This window comes from Salvelinus fontinalis, chromosome 31 (assembly GCF_029448725.1).
Source record: "Salvelinus fontinalis isolate EN_2023a chromosome 31, ASM2944872v1, whole genome shotgun sequence".
Lineage (NCBI taxonomy): Eukaryota > Metazoa > Chordata > Actinopteri > Salmoniformes > Salmonidae > Salvelinus > Salvelinus fontinalis.
In genome coordinates, this window is record NC_074695.1 from 16,533,553 (window position 1) to 16,558,887 (window position 25,335).

The 25,335-nt window shown below is 42.5% G+C and overlaps 1 protein-coding gene across 7 annotated transcripts in view; it reads left to right on the top strand.

Annotated features, from left to right (window-relative positions):
• The window catches only part of LOC129829661 (zinc finger protein 385A-like), a 239,581-nt gene that overhangs the window by 145,526 nt on the left and 68,720 nt on the right, over positions 1-25,335 (top strand). For all 7 annotated transcript variants that reach the window (XR_008755426.1, XR_008755427.1, XM_055891504.1 and 4 more), the window contains one exon: positions 7,887-8,035. Coding sequence is in view for 5 of the 7 variants with exons in the window: in XM_055891503.1 (XP_055747478.1) it covers positions 7,887-8,035 (149 nt within the window). In the remaining 2 variants the exon portion in view is untranslated. The remainder of the gene's footprint in view (positions 1-7,886; positions 8,036-25,335) is intronic.

Genomic DNA, 25,335 nt, shown 5'->3' on the forward strand with positions numbered 1-25,335 from the left:
TGTTGACCTATTCTGTGCAAGAAATAAATATTCCAAACATAGTCTGGGACACTAGCATCTAAAAACCTTTTTTACGCAGTGTGGCTGACGCAACAGACCAGAACGTTTACCTTGATCATTATTAGGCTATTTCTTCACATTATAAGCACAGCAATGCTCACATGGTAGTAGGCTGTAAGTGTGAATGTTCCATTAGCAGAAAACACCATTATCAAAAGTGACCACAAATGCAATCATACATGTAATGCTTTTATTTTTTATTTTTTGGGGGTGGATCAGCTTAATATTGCGGAAAGAATGTTGCTTCCATCAATGTAATTGTCTGCATCATTTCCAATCCCCCATATTTTTGGGGGGTAAATATATACATACACGCATGCATACATATACACATATATACATACACATACCTATATAGATATACATACTTTTTTTAGAATATACCTTTATTATTCCCCGCAAACCCTACCACCCTTCCCCCAATTGGAGTAAACTAACAAACAACAACACTTAGGCTTCTACCTTCAGTTTACACATCCTATACACATTTTACAGACACAATCTATCTTACAATTGTAACATTTTGTTTGTTTTTAGTCCTTCCTCTATTTCTGATGTCCATCCAGTTTGATTTCTATTTGTAACTGTGCTATTTCACAAGAGTTCTGAACATATATACATTTTACAGACCCCGTATGTTTTACATTGGTTATCTTGTTATTAGTCCCACCCTTCAGCTCCATTCAACCCCTCCCATCTATCTCTCAACTTCATCCATTTTGGATTTATATTTGCCATATATTTTTCAACTGTGCAGTGATGCTTCACAAAAGTATTGAACCTTTCTATTCTCATAGCTTTTACAGATTATAAATTTAAAATATTTTTTTGCTAAAATAATAATTATATTATTGATTGATTGACTGGCTTTTCAAATCACCCAGTATTGCTATCTGCAGCGTTAGTTCTAGGCAAATGTTGCATTTCTTCAGCCATTCCTGGACCTGTGACTAAAAACGAGCTACATATGGACAATACCAAAATAAATGATCTAATGACTCTGCCTCTTCACAGCAGAATCTGCAGAGCTGGGAAGATTGTATCCCCCATATATATAACATTCTATTGGTTGCAAGAATTTTGTATAGTAATTTAAATAGAAAAATTGTGTAATGCTGTTATTATAAATGTGCATTTTTATGGTGGAAATGATCTTCCCCAATCTAGAAACTCACGCGCTGCTTATATATGCCAGTTAGGCTTTACACCCCTTGTCAAGCGGATTAATGTGCTTCATTTATTAAAACATATAGGCCTATGGGCTAGACTACATGAGGTGTGATACTAACCTTATTAAAACATATAGGCCTATGGGCTAGACTACATGAGGTGTGATACTAACCTTATTAAAACATATAGGCCTATGGGCTAGACTATATGAGGTGTGATACTGACCTTATTAAAACATATAGGCCTATGGGCTAGACTACATGAGGTGTGATACTGACCTTATTAAAACATATAGGCCTATGGGCTGGACTACATGAGGTGTGATACTGACCTTATTAAAACATATAGGCCTATGGGCTGGACTACATGAGGTGTGATATTAACCTTATTAAAACATATAGGCCTATGGGCTAGACTATATGAGGTGTGATACTGACCTTATTAAAACATATAGGCCTATGGGCTAGACTACATGAGGTGTGATACTAACCTTATTAAAACATATAGGCCTATGGGCTAGACTATATGAGGTGTGATACTGACCTTATTAAAACATATAGGCCTATGGGCTGGAGTACATGAGGTGTGATACTAACCTTATTAAAACATATAGGCCTATGGGCTGGACTACATGAGGTGTGATACTGACCTTATTAAAACATATAGGCCTATGGGCTGGACTACATGAGGTGTGATACTAACCTTATTAAAACATATTGGCCTATGGGCTAGACTACATGAGGTGTGATACTGACCTTATTAAAACATATAGACCTATGGGCTAGACTACATGAGGTGTGATACTGACCTTATTAAAACATATAGACCTATGGGCTAGACTACATGAGGTGTGATACTGACCTTATTAAAACATATAGGCCTATGGGCTGGACTACATGAGGTGTGATACTAACCTTATTAAAACATATTGGCCTATGGGCTAGACTATATGAGGTGTGATACTGACCTTATTAAAACATATAGGCCTATGGGCTGGACTACATGAGGTGTGATACTAACCTTATTAAAACATATAGGCCTATGGGCTGGACTACATGAGGTGTGATACTAACCTTATTAAAACATATAGGCCTATGGGCTGGACTACATGAGGTGTGATACTAACCTTATTAAAACATATAGGCCTATGGGCTGGACTACATGAGGTGTGATACTGACCTTATTAAAACATATAGGCCTATGGGCTAGACTACATGAGGTGTGATACTGACCTTATTAAAACATATAGACCTATGGGCTAGACTACATGAGGTGTGATACTGACCTTACTAAAACATATAGACCTATGGGCTAGACTACATGAGGTGTGATACTGACCTTGTTAAAACATATAGGCCTATGGGCTGGACTACATGAGGTGTGATACTGACCTTATTAAAACATATAGGCCTATGGGCTGGACTACATGAGGTGTGATACTGACCTTATTAAAACATATAGGCCTATGGGCTGGACTACATGAGGTGTGATACTGACCTTATTAAAACATATAGGCCTATGGGCTGGACTACATGAGGTGTGATACTAACCTTATTAAAACATATAGGCCTATGGGCTGGACTACATGAGGTGTGATACTAACCTTATTAAAACATATAGGCCTATGGGCTGGACTACATGAGGTGTGATACTGACCTTATTAAAACATATAGACCTATGGGCTGGACTACATGAGGTGTGATACTGACCTTATTAAAACATATAGGCCTATGGGCTGGAATACATGAGGTGTGATACTAACCTTATTAAAACATATAGGCCTATGGGCTGGACTACATGAGGTGTGATACTGACCTTATTAAAACATATAGACCTATGGGCTAGACTACATGAGGTGTGATACTGACCTTATTAAAACATATAGGCCTATGGGCTGGACTACATGAGGTGTGATACTGACCTTATTAAAACATATAGGCCTATGGGCTAGACTACATGAGGTGTGATACTAACCTTATTAAAACATATAGGCCTATGGGCTAGACTACATGAGGTGTGATACTGACCTTATTAAAACATATAGGCCTATGGGCTAGACTACATGAGGTGTGATACTGACCTTATTAAAACATATAGACCTATGGGCTAGACTACATGAGGTGTGATACTGACCTTATTAAAACATATAGACCTATGGGCTGGACTACATGAGGTGTGATACTGACCTTATTAAAACATATAGGCCTATGGGCTGGACTACATGAGGTGTGATACTGACCTTATTAAAACATATAGACCTATGGGCTAGGCTACATGAGGTGTGATACTGACCTTATTAAAACATATAGGCCTATGGGCTAGACTACATGAGGTGTGATACTGACCTTATTAAAACATATAGGCCTATGGGCTAGACTACATGAGGTGTGATACTGACCTTATTAAAACATATAGGCCTATGGGCTAGACTACATGAGGTGTGATACTGACCTTATTAAAACATATAGACCTAAGGGCTAGACTACATGAGGTGTGATACTGATCTTATTAAAACATATAGGCCTATGGGCTGGACTACATGAGGTGTGATACTGACCTTATTAAAACATATAGGCCTATGGGCTAGACTACATGAGGTGTGATACTGACCTTATTAAAACATATAGGCCTATGGGCTAGGCTACATGAGGTGTGATACTGACCTTATTATAACATATAGACCTATGGGCTAGACTACATGAGGTGTGATACTGACCTTATTAAAACATATAGGCCTATGGGCTGGACTACATGAGGTGTGATACTGACCTTATTAAAACATATAGGCTTATGGGCTAGACTACATGAGGTGTGATACTGACCTTATTAAAACATATAGGCCTATGGGCTAGACTACATGAGGTGTGATACTGACCTTATTAAAACATATAGGCCTATGGGCTAGGCTACATGAGGTGTGATACTGACCTTATTAAAACATATAGACCTATGGGCTAGACTGCATGAGGTGTGATACTGACCTTATTAAAACATATAGGCTTATGGGCTAGGCTACATGAGGTGTGATACTGACCTTATTAAAACATATAGACCTATGGGCTAGACTACATGAGGTGTGATACTGACCTTATTAAAACATATAGGCCTATGGGCTAGGCTACATGAGGTGTGATACTAACCTTATTAAAACATATAGGCCTATGGGCTAGGCTACATGAGGTGTGATACTGACCTTATTAAAACATATAGGCCTATGGGCTAGGCTACATGAGGTGTGATACTGACCTTATTAAAACATATAGGCCTATGGGCTAGGCTACATGAGGTGTGATACTGACCTTATTAAAACATATAGACCTATGGGCTAGGCTACATGAGGTGTGATACTGACCTTATTAAAACATATAGGCCTATGGGCTAGACTACATGAGGTGTGATACTGACCTTATTAAAACATATAGGCCTATGGGCTAGACTACATGAGGTGTGATACAAACCTTATCAAAACATATAGGCCTATGGGCTAGGCTACATGAGGTGTGATACACACCTTATCAAAACATATAGACCTATGGGCTAGGCTACATGAGGTGTGATACAAACCTTATCAAAACATATAGGCCTATGGGCTAGGCTACATGAGGTGTGATACAAACCTTATCAAAACATATAGACCTATGGGCTAGGCTACATGAGGTGTGATACAAACCTTATCAAAACATATAGACCTATGGGCTAGGCTACATGAGGTGTGATACAAACCTTATTAAAACATATAGGCCTATGGGCTGGACTACATGAGGTGTGATACTGACCTTATTAAAACATATAGGCCTATGGGCTAGGCTACATGAGGTGTGATACAAACCTTATCAAAACATATAGGCCTATGGGCTAGGCTACATGAGGTGTGATACAAACCTTATCAAAACATATAGACCTATGGGCTAGGCTACATGAGGTGTGATACAAACCTTATCAAAACATATAGGCCTATGGGCTAGGCTACATGAGGTGTGATACAAACCTTATCAAAACATATAGGCCTATGGGCTAGGCTACATGAGGTGTGATACTGACCTTATTAAAACATATAGGCCTATGGGCTAGGCTACATGAGGTGTGATACTGACCTTATTAAAACATATAGGCCTATGGGCTAGGCTACATGAGGTGTGATACTAACCTTATTAAAACATATAGGCCTATGGGCTAGGCTACATGAGGTGTGATACTGACCTTATTAAAACATATAGGCCTATGGGCTAGGCTACATGAGGTGTGATACTGACCTTATTAAAACATATAGGCCTATGGGCTAGGCTACATGAGGTGTGATACTAACCTTATTAAAACATATAGGCCTATGGGCTAGACTACATGAGGTGTGTGACTATGATTTGAAAAAGTCCCCCCAAAAAAGGCATTGTTTCTTATGCTGGGCATCATTCACAAGTGATAATATATAATTCCCAAGTGATAGGCTAATATTGTCACCCATCAGACTATTCTTGATTTAATCTTGTCTTTACATATACTAAATAATATATGTGTGACATTTGTTTCGATTTACATTGGACCATTATCAAATCAAATCAAAGTCAAATCAAATTCTATTTGTCACATACACATGGTTAGCAGATGTTAATGCGAGTGTAGCGAAATGCTTGTGCTTGTATCGAAACATGGGCAGCGGGAAAAAATACATGTCATCTATGCACTTAAATAGTGAATGGAGGATGCTTTTCCCCATGGTTTATTGTCATGCCAGCCAGGTAGGCTATACCCTTGTTGTAAAGAGAAGCAATGTGCTTAATATTAGGATAGAGAAATAAATATAGTAGGCCTAGCCTACAGAAAGCTAATGAAATCCTCTTCTTTTTATTAGTGGCCATCACTCTGTTCTCTCACACAATTCCATAGCCTATAGAAATGTTGCACAACATGAGCTCATAGGCTCTCATTAAGTTTTTGATATTCGATTTGCATTGATGTCAGAGTGATTAGCGGGACAATAGAGTGCTGGGTTCCAGGCAGTTAGCAAGTTTGGTAGGCTACTAATGACCAGTATCAGAGCTTGGAGAAGCCTAATTGCCGTGGAATTTGACTGCCTTCATGACTGGTGATGGCTGGTGTGGTGGTAATACGGTCACTGCAACAGCACTAGCATAGACACTATTCCCTCAACAAGCTCTCAGTCTAACTTCAGAAATTGATGTTTGTCCATAAACTTAACATTTCTAAGGTTAAGTTTAGGCATTCATTCTGGCATTCATTACAAACAACTCTGTTGTTGTGCTCACTGAGAGACTCAGTGAAGAGGATGATTATGGGAGCACCAGCAGTGTCTACAACCAGAGAGAGACTGATTGTGTCTCTAACACCAGTAACTCATGGAGAAAACTCTGTCTGAATGTGAGTGCTTGAGTGATTTGAAGTGTGTGTGCGTGTGCACGCAGGTGTGTGTTTGTTGTGTTCTGTGTGTGTCTTAGAGAACAGCCACACATGCCTAATGGGAGGCAATGAGGCAGGCCTCAGCAGCTCAGCCCTAGGGTTTACAGATGCACCGAGGGCCCAGGTGGACACGGAGCAAAGAGCAGAGGCAAGCAGCAGCTGGGCTTTGGCTGAGACAGCACATTCCCAAAGTCTCACAGTCCTTTTCAAATGAGCCCCAACTCTCTCTCACTTTTACACTAATCTCTCGCTCTCTCTTTCTTTCTCTTTGGCACTTTCTCTCACTTAATTAAATTCAATTTAAAGGCTTTAGTGGCATGGGAAACATATGTTTACATTGCCAAAGCATGTAAAATTGATAATAAACAAAACTGAAATGAACAATGAAAAAATGAACAATGAACATTACATTACACTCAGTGTTCACATAGCCTGTCTTCTCTTGAGAGCCAGGTCTACCTCTATCAATAGCAAGGCTATGCTCACTGAGTCTGTACAGAGTCAAATCTTTCCTTAAGTTTGGGTCAGTCATAGTGGTCAGGTATTCTGCCACTGTGTACTCTCTGTTTAGGGCAAAATAGCATTCTAGTTTGCTCTGTTTTTTGGTTAATTCTTTCCAATGTGTCAAGAAATGATCATTTATTTCATTTAAGAGATGTAATGTCTTTATTATTTTGGAAATTCTGTGAGTGTAATGTTTACTGTTAATTTTTATTGTTTATTTCACTTTTGTATATTATCTACTTCACTTGCTTTGGCAATCTTAACATATGTTTCCCATGCCAATGAAGCCCATTGAATTGAATTGAACTGAGAGGCAGAGAAGGGTGTAGACAGATTAAGAGAGGTGCAGAGAGAGAGAGAGAGATAGGAACAGTGATGTAGACAGAAGATGTTTCAGAACCACTGCCTGACACTGGCAGCCCCTTCAAATGAAACACTGACTTGTCCTCACAAGATATGCTGGCTTCGTTTCTCTCCCCACTTTTTCCACTGGAAAGGTTTTAGAGGACAATCCCTAATGTGACATGTGACTGTAATTCACAAATGTGTGCCTGTGTGTTTCCCCTTATTCTATCATAGTGAGTGAGTTATTATAGCCCACTATTTTCTTTGCTGCAGTTGGAGATTCTCATCATGTTTGGGAGAATGAATCCCAGGACACTTTCAAGGACATACAAGAGCCTACTGCCTGTACTATTCAGTGTGTGTATTTTGACCATGTCCCTCCCTCTCTGTAGGAGGTATAAACCGTGCAGGGGCGGTGCCTGCGTTCCTGCGGACCCCCACCATGATCCAGCCACACCTGGATATGAAGCCCTTCCTGCAGTTCCCCATGGACACAGCTCCACCACAACACAGCATGGGCCTGTTTCACAACTTCAACACTGTGAGTACTGTATACAACATTGTGAGTACACACACACAATACATACTCAACACACGAGCACAGCATACACATACAAACACACACCCAACAGATACTAACACAGAATATGCAGATACACATGCACAAACACACACACACACACAGACACACACACACACACTCAAAAGACAACATGTACACATGGATGTAAACTCCAAATAACTTCACAGATCTTCATTGTAAAGGGTTTAAACACTGTTTCCCATGCTTGTTCAATGAACCATAAACAATTACAGTTTTTTCCAACTGCTTACACACGTTTTCAAAACTGTCTCCTTTTTTCAAAACTCTACACACAATTCCCAAAACTGCACACACAAAATGCAAAATGCCTCACATCTCCTTCAAAATGTAACACTGCATTCAAAATGGCATAAACACATGTCAGAATGAAGCATTTGAATCAAATTTCAAACACTGCTTTCATAGTAGTACATTTTGGATATACCATGTAAACACTGTTGTTCTAAAGTACAATGTAAGTACAATGTAAACACCAATGCAATGTAGAAACAGAAAATATTTATTAGGCCAAACATTACTGTTGTATTCAGTAGCATGCAACAAAACCATAAACATAAACCAAAAGTATATTCTTTAGAATACAGTAAAGAACACAATTGTGTGTGTGGGGTCCCGGGGGGGCAGTCCAGGAATTGGTGGTGGGGGGGGGCAGTCACCAGTGCTAAGCTACACTTCATCTCTTCTCCGGCCTGGGTCTGGCCACAATACTTTGTCCACATCACAAGATACAGTGGGGCAAAAAAGTATTTAGTCAGCTACCAATTGTGCAAGTTCTCCCACTTAAAAAGATGAAAGAGGCCTGTAATTTTCATCATAGGTACACTTCAACGATGACAGACAAAATGAGGGGAAAAAATCCAGAAAATCACATTGTAGGATTTTTAATGAATTGATTTGCAAATTATGGTGGAAAATAAGTATTTGGTCAATAACAAAAGTTTCTCAATACTTTGTTATATACCCTTTGTTGGCAATGACAGAGATCAAATGTTTTCTGTAAGTCTTCACAAGGTTTTCACACACTGTTGCTGGTATTTTGGCCCATTCCTCCATGCAGATCTCCTCTAGAGCAGTGATGTTTTGGGGCTGTTGCTGGGCAACACGGACTTTCAACTCCCTCCAAAGATTTTCTATGGGGTTGAGATCTGGAGACTGGCTAGGCCACTCCAGGACCTTGAAATGCTTCTTACGAAGCCACTCCTTCGTTGCCCGGGCGGTGTGTTTGGGATCATTGTCATGCTGAAAGACCCAGCCACGTTTCATCTTCAATGCCCTTGCTGATGGAAGGAGGTTTTCACTCAAAATCTCACGATACATGACCCCATTCATTCTTTCCTTTACACGGATCAGTCGTCCTGGTCCCTTTGCAGAAAAACAGCCCCAAAGCATGATGTTTCCACCCCCATGCTTCACAGTAGGTATGGTGTTCTTTGGATGCAACTCAGCATTCTTTGTCCTCCAAACACAACGAGTTGAGTTTTTACCAAAAAGTTATATTTTGGTTTCATCTGACCATATGACATTCTCCCAATCTTCTTCTGGATCATCCGAATGCTCTCTAGTAAACTTCAGACGGGCCTGGACATGTACTGGCTTAAGCAGGGGGACACGTCTGGCACTGCAGGATTTGAGTCCCTGGCGGCGTAGTGTGTTACTGATGGTAGGCTTTGTTACTTTGGTCCCAGCTCTCTGCAGGTCATTCACTAGGTCCCCCCGTGTGGTTCTGGGATTTTTGATCTTGTGATCATTTTGACCCCACGGGGTGAGATCTTGCGTGGAGCTCCAGATCAAGGGAGGTTGTCAGTGGTCTTGTATGTCTTCCATTTCCTAATAATTGCTCCCACAGTTGATTTCTTCAAACCAAGCTGTTTACCTATTGCAGATTCAGTCTTCCCAGCCTGGTGCAGGTCTACAATTTTGTTTCTGGTGTCCTTTGACAGCTCTTTGGTCTTGGCCATAGTGGAGTTTGGAGTGTGACTGTTTGAGGTTGTGGACAGGTGTCTTTTATACTGATAACAGGTGCCATTAATACAGGTAACGAGTGGAGGACAGAGGAGCCTCTTAAAGAAGAAGTTACAGGTCTGTGACAGCCAGAAATCTTGCTTGTTTGTAGGTGACCAAATACTTATTTTCCACCATAATTTGCAAATAAATTCATTAAAAATCCTACAATGTGATTTTCTGGATTTTTTTTTCTCATTTCGTCAGTCATAGTTGAAGTGTACCTATGATGAAAATTACAGGCCTCTCTCATCTTTGTAAGTGGGAGAACTTGCACAATTGGTGGCTGACTAAATACTTTTTTGCCCCACTGTACGTTTTCTCTTGCTAAACATCGAGGGAAGTATCTCCTAGCATGGCGTATCCAACCTTGGACAGAGGCAACCTCTATGTCCCCACATGCGTCCTCCATTGCCTGGAGAAGCGGCATGCGGGCATAGGGTTGGCGATGATACACTTTCCAGCGCCAGGCTGAGAAGAATTCCTCTATGGTATTTAGAAAAGGTGAATATGGGGGTAGGTACAAAACTACAAATTGTGGATGGGTGGCAAACCAGTTTTGGACCAGAACAGCCCGGGGAAAACTAACATTGTCCCATAAAACCACAAATCTAGCAGGCTCCTGATCTGGATCAGGGACAAGCATTGTGTAAATTGCATCCAGAAAAGTGAGCATATGGCCGGTGTTGTACGGACCCAGTGTGGCATTGTGATGGAGGACCCCGTTTTGAGTGATGGCAGCACACATAATTATATTACCCCCACGCTGTCCAGGGACATTGGTAATTGCCCTCTGTCCTATTACATTTCTTCCGCAGCGCCTGGTTTTGGTGAGGTTGAAGCCAACCACATCCACATAAATAAATTCATGGCGAATTACATGGGCATCCAGCTCCAATACTCTCTGTAACAGACAAAAGTATATACAGATGAGTAAATATGGCATGTCTGAAGTACTGGAAGTAGTGTTGCATACATACCTCTACAAAGTCATGTCACATATTCTTGACTCTGTCAGAGTTTCTCTCAAATGGCACCTTGTAAAGTTGTTTCATCGTCACTCGGTGCCGTTGGAGGATGCATTGTGTGGTCGACAGGCTTACAGCATTGATGTTGTTAAATATGGTGTCATTATTCAAGATATGCTCTCTTATCTCTCGAATCCTAATTGCATTGTTGGCCAAAACCATATTTATAATTGCAGTCTCTTGTACATCTGTAAACAAGCGTCCTCGTCCTCCATGATGTCTTTGCCTTTCCACTCTGTACAGAATTCAAACACAGTATGTGTTCAGCATAGGAACTGTAAACAATGTACAAAAAATGTAGTACAGCATGATAACCAACCTCATTCATTCAATGCAGTGCAGTAAATGGATGGCTTCGAGTTACAAATGTTTATGCAATACTATGCAGTCATATGTTTTTTTACAGTACATTACTGTAATGCTAAAATAGCATTAGATAGTTGCATACCTGTTCTCATTTCTGAAGGTTCGAATTATGGACGCCACTGTAAATCGACTCAAACCGTGGTTGATCACATGATCAACAAGTGATGCCCTGATCTCAACAGAGATGGCTCTCCTTCCTTCTCTTCTTTGCCCTCGTCATCTTCTTCCTCTTCCTCTCCCTCCTACTCCTCTTGCTCTCTGTCCATTGTTGGCATCCATTGTTCAAAACAGGTAATCTGACCTTTGACCTATTTATAGGCCTATACTACAGTAAAGCAGTGATTGGTTAGTGATCAGTTAAGCTATTAGTGTTTGCACATGTGAGGAGTGTGTGTGTGACCTGGTGAATAAGTGTAGCATTTTGATTGGTTGTGTTTGGAAAAGGAAGGCAAGTCACTTCCTGTAAAATGTTTGTGTTTTAGGTAGAGAATTGTGTGTAGTGTTTTGAAAAAAGTGTTTCATGCAATTGACAACTGAGTCAAAGGCTGAGAAATAGCTTATGGTTTTGGATATTAGGTGTGTAGTTTTGCACTTTGAGTGAGAGGTTTCAAAATTCGTGTGACATGAAAAGATTTTGTGTGTAAGCAGTTGGAAAAAACTGCTGAACATGCACCTGTGGTAACGTCGTTAAGACACTAACAGTTTACAGACTATAGGCAATTACAGTGTTTCTCAATTGCTAAAACACAATTTCTGAAACCTTGCTCCATTTCCTGAAAACATTAAACACAAAACCTCATCTTCAAGCACTATTTACATAACCTCTGACTCCTCTTGCAAAATGAAACATTTGCCTCAAAACAGTTTTACCTGTGTTCAAAATCAAACACTGCTCTCAAATCATAAACAAAGTGATCAAAATGATATACACTCTCAAGCAGTCAGTAAACAATACACCGGAAAATAAAAAACACATTGTTCAAAACATATATTTCTCAGGGAGAAGTACATTTTTTATAAAAAAAATATTAATATTTTTCCGTCATTGTCTTTTGATGAACGATTTTTTTTTCTATCATAGTAGCTCAAAATTGATCAGAAACTACTACTCTGCTTTGCTCTTCGCAATTTTGTTCTTCCTCCTTGTACCCCTATTTTTACAGTACTGTACCCTGCATCTCACAAACGTGTCCTTTGTCTCTGTGATACTGTAATTCTTGTTCTTTGTTGATATGAACCTGCAACCAGTCAAAATCTATTGAGCAGTCAGTACTGTTAATACATGGAAAGCACAATGTTCAGGGCCATACAATTTGTCCATTGTACAGTATACAGCCTACAATGCACTGTACTACAGTATACAGCCTACAATACACTGTACTACAGTATACAGCCTACAATGCACTGTACTACAGTATACAGCCTACAATGCACTGTACTACAGTATACAGCCTACAATGCACTGTACTACAGTATACAGCCTACAATGCACTGTACTACAGTATACAGCCTACAATGCACTGTACTACAGTATACAGCCTACAATGCACTGTACTACAGTATACAGCCTACAATGCACTGTACTACAGTATACAGCCTACAATACACTGTACTACAGTATACAGCCTACAATACACTGTACTACAGTATACAGCCTACAATGCACTGTACTACAGTATACAGCCTACAATACACTGTACTACAGTACACAATACTAAAAGGGACAACAATCAAAGGAGTAAACATGTGATCAATGTGCTTCTTCTTGTCTTTGGGCTGGGTCGGGCCAGAGCACTTCTTCTTGTCTTTGGGCGGGGTCGGGCCAGAGCACTTCTTCTTGTCTTTGGGCTGGGTCGGGCCAGAGCACTTCTTCTTGTCTTTGGGCTGGGTCGGGCCAGAGCACTTCTTCTTGTCTTTGGGCGGGGTCGGGCCAGAGCACTTCTTCTTGTCTTTGGGCTGGGTCGGGCCAGAGCACTTCTTCTTGTCTTTGGGCTGGGTCGGGCCAGAGCACTTCTTCTTGTCTTTGGGCGGGGTCAGGCCAGAGCACTTCTTCTTGTCTTTGGGCTGGGTCAGGCCAGAGCACTTCTTCTTGTCTTTGGGCGGGGTCAGGCCAGAGCACTTCTTCTTGTCTTTGGGCTGGGTCGGGCCAGAGCACTTCTTCTTGTCTTTGGGCTGGGTCAGGCCAGAGCACTTCTTCTTGTCTTTGGGCTGGGTCAGGCCAGAGCACTTCTTCTTGTCTTTGGGCGGGGTCGGGCCAGAGCACTTCTTCTTGTCTTTGGGCTGGGTCAGGCCAGAGCACTTCTTCTTGTCTTTGGGCGGGGTCAGGCCAGAGCACTTCTTCTTGTCTTTGGGCTGGGTCGGGCCAGAGCACTTCTTCTTGTCTTTGGGCTGGGTCGGGCCAGAGCACTTTGTCGACATCACAAGCAATATTGTCCCTCCTGAGGCAACGGGGGAAGAAGCCTCTTGTGTGCCGTATCCAGCCCTGACATGATTCCTCACCTATATCACCACAGGCTAAATCCATGGCTTGCAGCAGATTTACTCTGGTGTAGGGTGGTCTATCATACACTTTCCATCTCCAAGAGGAAAAAAACTCCTCAATCGGATTCAGGAAAGGCGAGTATGGAGGGAGGTACAAGTTCATAAACTGCCCATTGATGTTAAACCATTTCCTTACCTGAGCAGCTCGGTGGAAACTGACATTGTTCCACACTATCACATAGGTGGGAATGGGATTCTCATTTAGCTCTTGAACCTGCTGCTCAAATAAAATATCTCTTAGATTGGCATAAATCTTAGGTGCTGGGTGTTATATGGCCCGAGTGTAACATGGTGATGTAGAACACCATGGTTGCTGATAGCAGCACAGATTGTGACATTGCCACCTCATTGACCAGGGACTTCAACAATGGCCCACTGTCCAATCATGTTTCGGCCTCTCCTTTTCACCTTTGTTAGATTGAAGCCTGCGTCATCGACAAAGATGAACTCATGAGGTCTGTCCAAGGATTCCAAGTCAAATATTGTCTGTGTAGAAATACAATATACTGTATGTAGGATTTTGTAAGTCGTACAGAGACAGTGCTATACTGTAGAGTACAATTAGGCTTCTGATTTACATACATTGTATGTACTGAAGAGTAATGTCATTCACATAGTATGTGTTAGTACTGTAGACAATCTGGATTACAGTAAATGTTTCTGAATGTACACTTACTTGCACATACTGAGCTCACAGTTCTTTCACCCTTGGTGAGTTGCGCTCAAAAGGTACTCTGTATACTTGTTTCATTCGCATCCTGTTACGATGGAACACGATCAATTGTGGAAATGCTCACACTGTCGATTCCCTGGAAGTGTGTGTTGTCTTTTATCACTCGTTCCTGGATTTCTGAGTCTGAGTTGAAGGACCATGCCAACTATAATGGCCTCTTGCTCCCGAGTGACTATAGCTGTCCTTCCACCTGCATGTGGCAGCCTTGCAATTCTACAAAAAGTAGTTGTGCAGTTACAAAACATATTCATGCAGTACAATACATACAGTGATTAACTTTACAAATGTCTATTGAAACAGCTGCATATAGTGTAGTACAGTAAATTTGCAATTACAAAAATAGTTGTATACTGTACCTGTTCTCTGAATGTCCTTACTATGGTGGACACAGAAAATCGGCTCAAATTGGGTTGTCCTGCTTCCCTCATTGTCAGTCCATGGACATGAACATGGTCTATAACTGTTGCTAGAATTTCATCAGATATTTCCACTCTTTGTCTTCCTCTTCGTCCTCCTCTTCCTCTTTCTTGCCCTCTTCCTCCTCCTCTTCATCGCCCACCTCGCATACACACTCGTCCTCGTCCTCTCACATTGTTTCTTCTATCCATTCTCAGACTTTCTCCTTCCCACCTTCAACAACCTGTGTGCTCTCTGAACTGGCTTATATTGGTTGTGTCGCATCATTTGAAAAAGGTTAAATCAATTTTGAGTGGTTGTGTTCAATCAATGACATGTGTTCTCTATTTGTATTTGATTGTTGCCACTTGTGTTTACCAGTATGGATGACATGTGCATTAGAGTGCAGAATGTGTTTTGAGAATGAGAATGTGTTTAGAGTTTTGCTCAAAAGTCTAAGTGAGATCTGCAAATTGTGTTTTACCATGTGAAATGGTTTAAGGTTTTGACAACAGACTGCATAATTAGCTAAATGAGTCCAGGCAACTGAGAACTTTGTACAGCCAATGGGTTTTAGTGTTTTAGCAATTGAGAAAAACTGTAAGGTCACAGTTATGAAAACTTAGGGCACTAAAGAGGCCTTTCTACTGACTCTGAAAAACACCAAAGAAAGATGCCCAGGGTCCCTGCTCATCTGTGTGAAGATGCCTTAGACATGCTGCAAGGAGGCATGAGGACTGCAAATGTGGCCAGGACAATAAATTGCAATGTCCGTACTGTGAGATGCCTAAGACAGCGCTACAGGGAGCCAAGACGGACAGGGAAATCGTCCTCCCAGTGGCAGACCAAGTGTACCAACACCTGCACAGGATAGGTACATCCGAACATCACACCTGCGGGACAGGTACAGGATGGCAACAACAACTGCTCGAGTTACACCAGGAACGCACAATCCTTCCATCAGTGCTCAGACTGTCCGCAATAGGCTGAGAGAGGCTGGACTGAGGGCTTGTAGGCCTGTTGTAAGGCAGGTCCTCACCAGACATCACTGGCAACAACGTCACCTATGGGCACAAACCCACCGTCGCTGGACCAGACAGGACTGGCAAAAAGTGCTCTTCACTGACGAGTCGTGGTTTTGTCTCGCCAGGGGTGATGGTCGTATTCGTGTTTATCGTCGAAGGAATGAGCGTTACACCGAGGCCTGCACTCTGGAGCGGGATCGATTTGGAGGTGAGGGTCCGTCATGGTCTGGGGCGGTGTGTCACAGCACCATCGGACTGAGCTTGTTGTCATTGCAGGCAATCTCAACGCTGTGCGTTACTAGGAAGACATCCTCCTCCCTCATGTGATACCCTTCCTGCAGGCTCATCCTGACACGACCCTCCAGCATGACAATGCCACCAGCCATACTGCTTGTTCTGTGTGTGATTTCCTGCAAGGCAGGAATGTCACTGTTCTGCCATGGCCTGCGAAGAGCCCGGATCTCAATCCCATTGAACACGTCTGGGACCTGTTGGATCGGAGGGTCAGGGCTAGGGCCATTCCTCCCAGAAATGTACGGGAACTTGCAAGTGCCTTTGTGGAACGGTGGGTTAACATCTCACAGAAAGAACTGGAAAATCTGGTGAAGTCCATGAGGAGGAGATGCACTGTAGTACTTAATGCAGCTGTTGGTAACACCAGCTACTGACTGTTGCTTTTGATTTTGACCCCCCCTTTGTTCAGGGACACATTATTCCATTTCTGTTAGTCACATGTCTGTGGAACTTGTTCAGTTTATGTCTCAGTTGTTGAATCTTGTTATGTTCATACAAATATTTACACATGTTAAGTTTGCTGAAAATAAACGCAGTTGACAGTGAGAGTGTAACGATCGTCTGTGGTGGAAGAAGGATCGGACCAAAGCGCAGCGCGGTAAGTGTTCATGTCTTTTTAATAAACAACACTGAACACTGGAACAAAAAATAAACGAAGTGAACAAACGAAACAGTACCGTGTGGCGACAAACACTGGCACGGAAGACAAACACCCACAAACCAAAAGACAAAACAGGCTACCTAAATATGGTTCCCAATCAGAGAAAATGACAAACACCTGCCTCTGATTGAGAACCATATCAGGCCAAACGACAAACCCAGCATAGAAACACAAAACATAGATAACCCACCCAACTCACGACCTGACCACACTAAAACAAAGAAAACACAAAAGAACTATGGTCAGAACGTGACAGAGAGAAAGTTTCTTTTTTTGCTGAGTTTACTATGCTGTAGTTACTGGCTCCCTTGAGATCAGGAAACTACCCTGTTAACTATCTTTCAAACTAACTGGACTGAAGAGCATCTTCCTTTATAGTGCTGTACTTACACTTCAGAACACACACACACACACCGACACACACACACACACACACACACACACACACACACACACACACACACACACACACACACACACACACACACACACACACACACACACACACACACACACACACACACACACACACACACACACACACACACACACTGACGACAGCTTTGTTCATGTGTGAGGGTTACATATGCATTTGGTGGCAGTGGTGTTTGTTTTTATTTGCAGGGTACATGGCTATGGAACAGGATTAGTTTAGAGCTGAGGTTTTTGTTTTCTTAATACACGTTATAGAGCATTTACCAATGAACAATTTGCTTAAATTCAGCCACAAGATTAGGCGATTAGGCCTGCCTCGCAGTTGGCGTTCCAATTCATCCCAAAGGTGTTCAATGGGGTTGAGGTCAGGGCTCAGTCAAGTTCTTCCTCTGCGATCTCAGCAAACCTTTTCTGTGTGGACCTCGCTTTGTGCACGGGGGCATTGTCATGCTGAAACAGGAATGGGCCTTCCCCAAACTTTTGCCACAAAGTTGGAATTACAGAATCGTCTAGAATGTCATTCTATGCTGTAGCGTTGAGATATCCCTTCACTGGAACTAAGGGGCGTAGCCTGAACCACGAATTACAGCCCCAGACCATTATTCTGCCTCCACCAAACTTTACAGTTGGCACTATGCATTGGGACAGGTAGCATTCTCCTGGCATCCGCCTAACACAGATTCATCCGCCGGACTACCAGATGGTGAAGCGTGATTCATCACGCCAGAGAACGCGTTTCCATTGCTCCAGAATCAAATGGCAGTGAGCTTTAGACCACTCCAGTCAACGCTTGGCATTGCGCATGGTGATCTTAGGCTTATTTGCGACTGTTCGGCCATGGAAACCCATTTCATGAATCTCCCGACAAACAGTTATTGTGCTAACGTTGCTTTCAGAGGCAGTTTGGAACTCGGTAGTGAGTGTTGTAACCAAGGACAGACGATTTTTACGCACTACGCACTTCAGCATTCGACGGTCCTGTTCTGTGAACTTGTGTGGACTACCACTTCGCGGTTGAGCCGTTGTTGCTCCTAGACGTTTCTACTTCACAATATCAGAACTTAGAGTTGACCGGAGCAGTTCTAGCAGGGCAGAAATTTGACAAACTGACTTGTTGGAAAGGTGACATTCTATCCTAGGTTGCATCTCCGCAGGCAGCCCAATTCTGATATTTTTTTCCACTAATTGGTCTTTTGACCAATCACAATATCTTTTTCAAAGCTGATCTGATTGGTCAAAAGAATTGGGCTGCGTATGCCTCTGTGACCTCAGGCCAGACCTGGGTTCAAATACTACTTGAAATCTTTAAATTAGTATCTGCGTTACCTTTAGCCTGCGTGGAGTGCCAGGTGGGCAGGGTATACACTTCTGGGATTATTCTATTGGTTCCAGTTCGCCAGACAAACTCAATCTAGCTCAGCTAAAGCATTTGAAAGAGAAGGCATACTTTTCCAACTCCGGTCTGCTAGTTATGGGCTGTCATTTTGATAGCATAGTGTTGGCACATAGCATAGCAACAGAGTAAAGTGTTGGGACATAGCATAGCAACATATTATAGTGTTTATAAAGCACAGCAACATAGAATATTGTTGGGACATATAATAGCAACATAGTATAGTGTTGGCAAATAGCATAGCAACATAGCATAGTTTTGGCACATAGCATAGCGACATAGTAGAGTGTTGGGACATAGCATAGCAACATAGTATAGTGTTGGCAAATAGCATAGCAGCATAGAATAGTGTTGGGACAAAGCATAGCAACATAGCATAGTTTTGGCACATAGCATAGCAACATAGTATAGTGTTGGAATATAGCATAGCAACATAGTATAGTGTTGGCACATAGCATAGCAGCATAGAATAGTGTTGGGACATAGCATGGCAACATAGTATAGTGTTGGCAAATAGCATAGCAGCATAGAATAGTGTTGGGACAAAGCATAGCAACATAGCATAGTTTTGGCACATAGCATAGCAACATAGTATAGTGTTGGAATATAGCATAGCAACATAGTATAGTGTTGGCACATAGCATAGCAGCATAGAATAGTGTTGGGACATAGCATGGCAACATAGTATAGTGTTGGGACATAGCATAGCAACATAGTATAGTGTTGGCAAATAGCATAGCAGCATAGAATAGTGTTGGGACAAAGCATAGCAACATAGCATAGTGTTGGCATATAGCATAGCAACAAAGTAAAGTGTTGGGACATAGCATAGCAACATATTATAGTGTTTACAAAGCACAGCAACATAGAATATTGTTGGGACATAGCATAGCAACATAGTATAGTGTTGGCACATAGCGTAGCAACATAGCATAGTGTTGGCACATAGCATTGCAACATAGAATAGTGTTGGGACATAGCATAGCAACAGAGTAAAGTTTTGGGACATAGCATAGCAACATATTATAGTGTTTACAAAGCACTGCAACATACAATATTGTTGGGACATATAATAGCAACATAGTATATTGTTGGGACATAGCATAGCAACACAGTATAGTGTTGGGACATAGCATAGCAACACAGTATAGTGTTGGGACATAGCATAGCAACATAGTATAGTGTTGGGACATAGAATAGCAACATAGTATATTGTTGGCAAATAGCATAGCATCATAGTATATTGTTGGCAAATAGCAGAGCAACATAGTATAGTGTTGAAACATAGCATAGCAACATAGTATAGTGTTGGGACAAAGCATAGCAACATAGTATAGTGTTGGGACATAGCAACATAGTATAGTGTTAGACCATAGCATTGTGTTGGGACATAAAAAAGCAAATTAGTATAGTGTTGGGACATAGCATAGCAACATAGTATAGTGTTGGGACATAGCATAACAACATAGTACAGTGTTGGCACAAAGAATAGCAACATAGTATGGTGTTGGCCAATAGCATGTCAACATAGAATAGTGTTGGGCCATAGCTTATCAACATAGTCTCGTGTTGGGATATAGAATAGCAACATAATATAGTGTTGGGACATAGAATAGAAACCTAGTATAGTGTTGGGACATGGCATAGCAACAACGTATAGTGTTGGGACATAGCATAGCAACATAGTACAGTGTTGGGACATAGCATAGCAACATAGTATAGTTATGGGACGTAGCATAGCAACATAGTATAGTGTTGGGACAAAGCACAGCAACATAGTATAGTGTTGGGACATAGCACAGCAACATAGTATAGTGTTGGGACATAGCATAGCAACATAGTGTTAGCACATAGCATAGCAACATAGTACAGTGTTGGGACAAAGCACAGCAACATAGTATAGTGTTAGCACATAGCATAGCAACATAGTACAGTGTTGGGACATAGCATAGCAACATAGTGTTGGGACGTAGCATAGCAACATAGCATAGTGTTGGCACATAGAATAGAAACATAGTGTAGTTTGGGACATAGCATATCAACATAGTATTGTGTTGGGACATAGCAACATAGTATAGTTTTAGGACATAGCATTGTGTTGGGACATAACAAAGCAAATTAGTATAGTATTGGGACATAGCATAGCAACATAGTATAGTGTTGGGACATAGCATAGCAACATAGTACAGTGTTGGCACAAAGAATAGCAACATAGTATGTTGTTGGGACATGGCATAGCAACATAGTATAGTGTTGGGACATAGCATAGCAACATAGTATAGTTTTGGTGCATAGCATAGCAACATAGTATAGTGTTAGCACATAGCATAGCAACATAGTACAGTGTTGGGACATAGCATAGCAGCATAGTATAGTGTTGGGACATAGCACATCGAAATAGTATAGTGTTGGCACATACCATAGCAGCATCGTACAGTGTTGGGACATAGCATAACAACATAGTACAGTGTTGGGACATAACATAGCAACATAGCATAGTGTTGGCACATAGCATTGCAACATAGAATAGTGTTGTCACATAGCATAGCAACATAGTATAGTGTTGGGACATAGCATAGCAACATAGTATAGTGGTGGGACATACCATAGCAACATACTATAGTGTCGGCACATAGAAAAGGAACATAGTATAGTGTTGGGACGTAGCATAGCAACATAGTATAGTGTTGGGATTTGGAATAGCAACATAATATAGTGTTGGGACATAGCATAGCAACATAGTATAGTTTTGGGACATAGCATAGCAACATAGATATTTCCATCTCACAGGCCTGGTCAGTTCAGGTTGGCTCCATGCGGCTCAGGACTGTGAAACACCCTGCTGACTCTCAGTTCCCAGTGCTCCTATTTAGCACGGTGGATATCTATATTTTTTCCAGTGGGATCTATTGATGCCTGCATACTGTGGGTTGGCACACAGAGTCAAGTAGTTTTAACGGCTGCTGACCAGTAGATGGTGATGTTGCAGAGAGGACAACTTGACCTTACCAACTACATATTAGGGACCATTAAGAAACGCATTACTCTATTGTGTGCACTACAAGACAATGGCGTGCTGAGTGACAGACAGTGACATTGACGAGGATTGGCTCGGACAGGTAATGAACAGGTATTTTATTTGGAACTGTTGGGAGGGGAGTCTGTGGGGTCTAGAATTTTGGCTAGATGTTGTTGAACTGTTTTGGTTTTACATTGTGTCTACGGCAGTGCAATACATGTGTTGTTGCTTCTGCCATAGAGGCTTCTAGTTTCATTTGAAAAGGCCCGTCTTGGCCTGTACATACATATAGCCCATTATAGCACACCAAAACATATAGCCCATTATAGCACAACAGTACATATAGGATCAATGAGAGAGAGAGACATGTTTTCTTGCGCAGTGAAAGGAGATCAGTAGAAAATAGTTTGTTGTGGTCATTATATATATTTTTCTCAATGACAGTTCAACCATATTAATTAAACAATCATGTCGTTGACTTTTAAAAACGATCCTTTGTTGTCATAGCTGGCTAACGTTTAGGCCTATTTTATTTATTTTACAAGGTAAGTTGACTGAGAACACATCCTCATTTACAACAACAACCTGGGGAATAGTTACAGGGGAGAGCAGGGGGATGGAGCTTATTGGAAGCCGGGGATGATTAGGTGACTGTGATAGTATGAGGGCCAGAAAGGGAATTTATACCAGGACACCAGGGTTAACACCCCTACTCTTATTATAAGTGCCATGGGATCTTTAGTGACCACAGAGAGTCAGGACACCTGCCTTCTCAGCAGAAAGACGGCACCCTGCACAGGGCAATGTCCCCAATCACTGCATTACTAAAAGCAGCAAAACTAAAAGCATGACATTAGTTAGTAGTAAATTCGTTTTAGTGGTTACTTTGAGAGTTGAGAGATAGTGTCACACTTAGGGAGCGAGATACCAAATCTGAAGCCTTTCAGTGATGGTACAGTAGCCCGTATATACCCTAATTATTGTTATTTTCTCTCTCTCTCTCTTATTTTATGCATTTCAAGGTAAGGTGTTCTATTCGGTGACAAAGACACTTTAATTTGATGTATTTGTATTGCTCTTTGTGCTGGTAACTTAAATGAAGCAGGATCTCAATGTCTGAGGAGATAGCTGAAGGCTAATTTAAAAAATACTTATTCATAGTCTCTATTATTAAATAGTCTGTCTGACTGTCTTCTCCCAATGCCCTGTAACTTGAATACCTCTCTACAATGTGATTTGTTCTACACCTGGCTGTGTGCCTGTCTGGCCCAGTGTGCCTGTCTGGCCCAGTGTGCCTGTCTGGCCCAGTGTGCCTGTCTGGCCCAGTGTGCCTGTCTGGCACAGTGTGCCTGTCTGGCCCAGTGTGCCCTGAGACACTGACAAGCTACACTGCATCATTTATCAGCAGCAGCTGCTACTGGTGGTACTAGGTTAAAGGCTGGGGTAGGCTGAGGTAGGTAGGTGGCCCATGCACACAAGCACACAAGCACAAGCACAAGCACAAGCACACACACATGCACACACACACACACACACACACACACACACACACACACACACACACACACACACACGTGTCTCGCTCAGGCGGAAGATTCAGGAATTTACATTAAAGCTGTCTGATCATGAGAGCCATGTGCAGACTTGTTGATTCTCACCTGCTGCAGCCCCCACCTGCACCTGCACCTCTCTCTCTCTCTCTCTCTCTCTCTCTCTCTCTCTCTCTCTCTCTCTCTCTCTCTCTCTCTCTCTCTCTCTCTCTCTCTCTCTCTCTCTCTCTCTCTCTCTCTCTCTCTCTCTTTCAGTCCCTCCCTCTCTATCCCTCTCTCTCTGTCCCTCGCTCTCTCTCGCTCTCTCTCTATGTCCCCCCCCCCCTCTCTCTCTCTCTCTCTCTCTCTCTCTCTCTCTCTCTCTCTCTCTCTCTCTCTCTTTCAGTCCCTCCCTCTCTATCCCTCTCTCTCTCTCGCTCTCTCTCTATGTCCCTCCCTCTCTCTGTCTCTCTCTCTCTCTGTCCATCCCTCCCTCTCTCTCTCTGTCTCTCTCTCTCTCTCTCTCTCTCTCTCTCTCTCTCTCTCTCTCTCTCTCTCTCTCTCTCTCTCCTCTCTCTCTCTCTTCTCTCGTCTCTCTCTCTCGTCTCTCTCTCTTTCAGTCCCTCCCTCTCTATCCCTCTCTCTCTGTCCCTCGCTCTCTCTCGCTCTCTCTCTATGTCCCTCCCTCTCTCTGTCTCTCTCTCTCTCTGTCCATCCATCCCTCCCTCTCTCTCTCTGTCTCTCTCTCTCTCTCTCTCTCTCTCCTCTCTCTCTCTCTCTCTCTCTCTCTCTCTCTCTTTCTGTCCCTTCCTCTCTATCCCTCTCTCTCTGTCCCTCTCTCTCTATGTCCCCTCTCTATCCCTCTCTCTCTGTCCCTCTCTCTCTCTCTCTCTCTCTCTCTCTCTCTCTCTCTCTCTCTCTCTCTCTCTCTCTGTCCCCCCCCTCTCTCTCTCTCTCTCTCGCGCTCTCTGTCCCTCCCTCTCGCTCTCTCTCTCTCTGTCCTTCTCTCTCTTGCTCTCTCTCTATGTCCCTCCCCCCCCTCTCTCTCTCTCTCTCTCTCTCTCTCTCTCTCTCTCTCTCTCTCTCTTTCAGTCCCTCCCTCTCTATCCCTCTCTCTCTGTCCCTCGCTCTCTCTCGCTCTCTCTCTATGTCCCTCCCTCTCTCTGTCTCTCTCTCTCTCTGTCCATCCCTCCCTCTCTCTGTCTCTCTCTCTCTCTCTCTCTGTCTCTCTCTCTCTCTGTCCATCCCCCCTCTATGTCCCTCTCTCTCTCTCTCTCTCTCTCTCTCTCTCTCTCTCTCTCTCTCTCACTCTCTCTCTCTCTGTCCTTCTCTCTCTCTCGCTCTCTCTCTATGTCCCCCCCCCCCCCTCTCTCTCTCTCTCTCTCTCTCTCTCTCTCTCTCTCTCTCTCTCTCTCTCTCTCTCTCTCTCTCTCTCTCTCTCTCTTTCAGTCCCTCCCTCTCTATCCCTCTCTCTCTGTCCCTCGCTCTCTCTCGCTCTCTCTCTATGTCCCTCCCTCTCTCTGTCTCTCTCTCTCTGTCCATCCCTCCCTCTCTCTGTCTCTCTCTCTCTCTCTCTCTCTGTCTCTCTCTCTCTCTGTCCATCCCCCCCTCTATGTCCCTCTCTCTCTCTCTCTCTCTCTCTCTCTGCCCCTCCCTCTCTCCCTTCAAACTACATCTCTAATACTTTAGCCTCAGGTGCTCTCTATATCTGTCTAAACTGTGGAAGGTCTAATCTCACATGGTACATATAATCCTGCCCCTCTTCCGAGACCTCCTGATGAATATTCCCCCAAAGGACCCTGAAATAGACTATGAT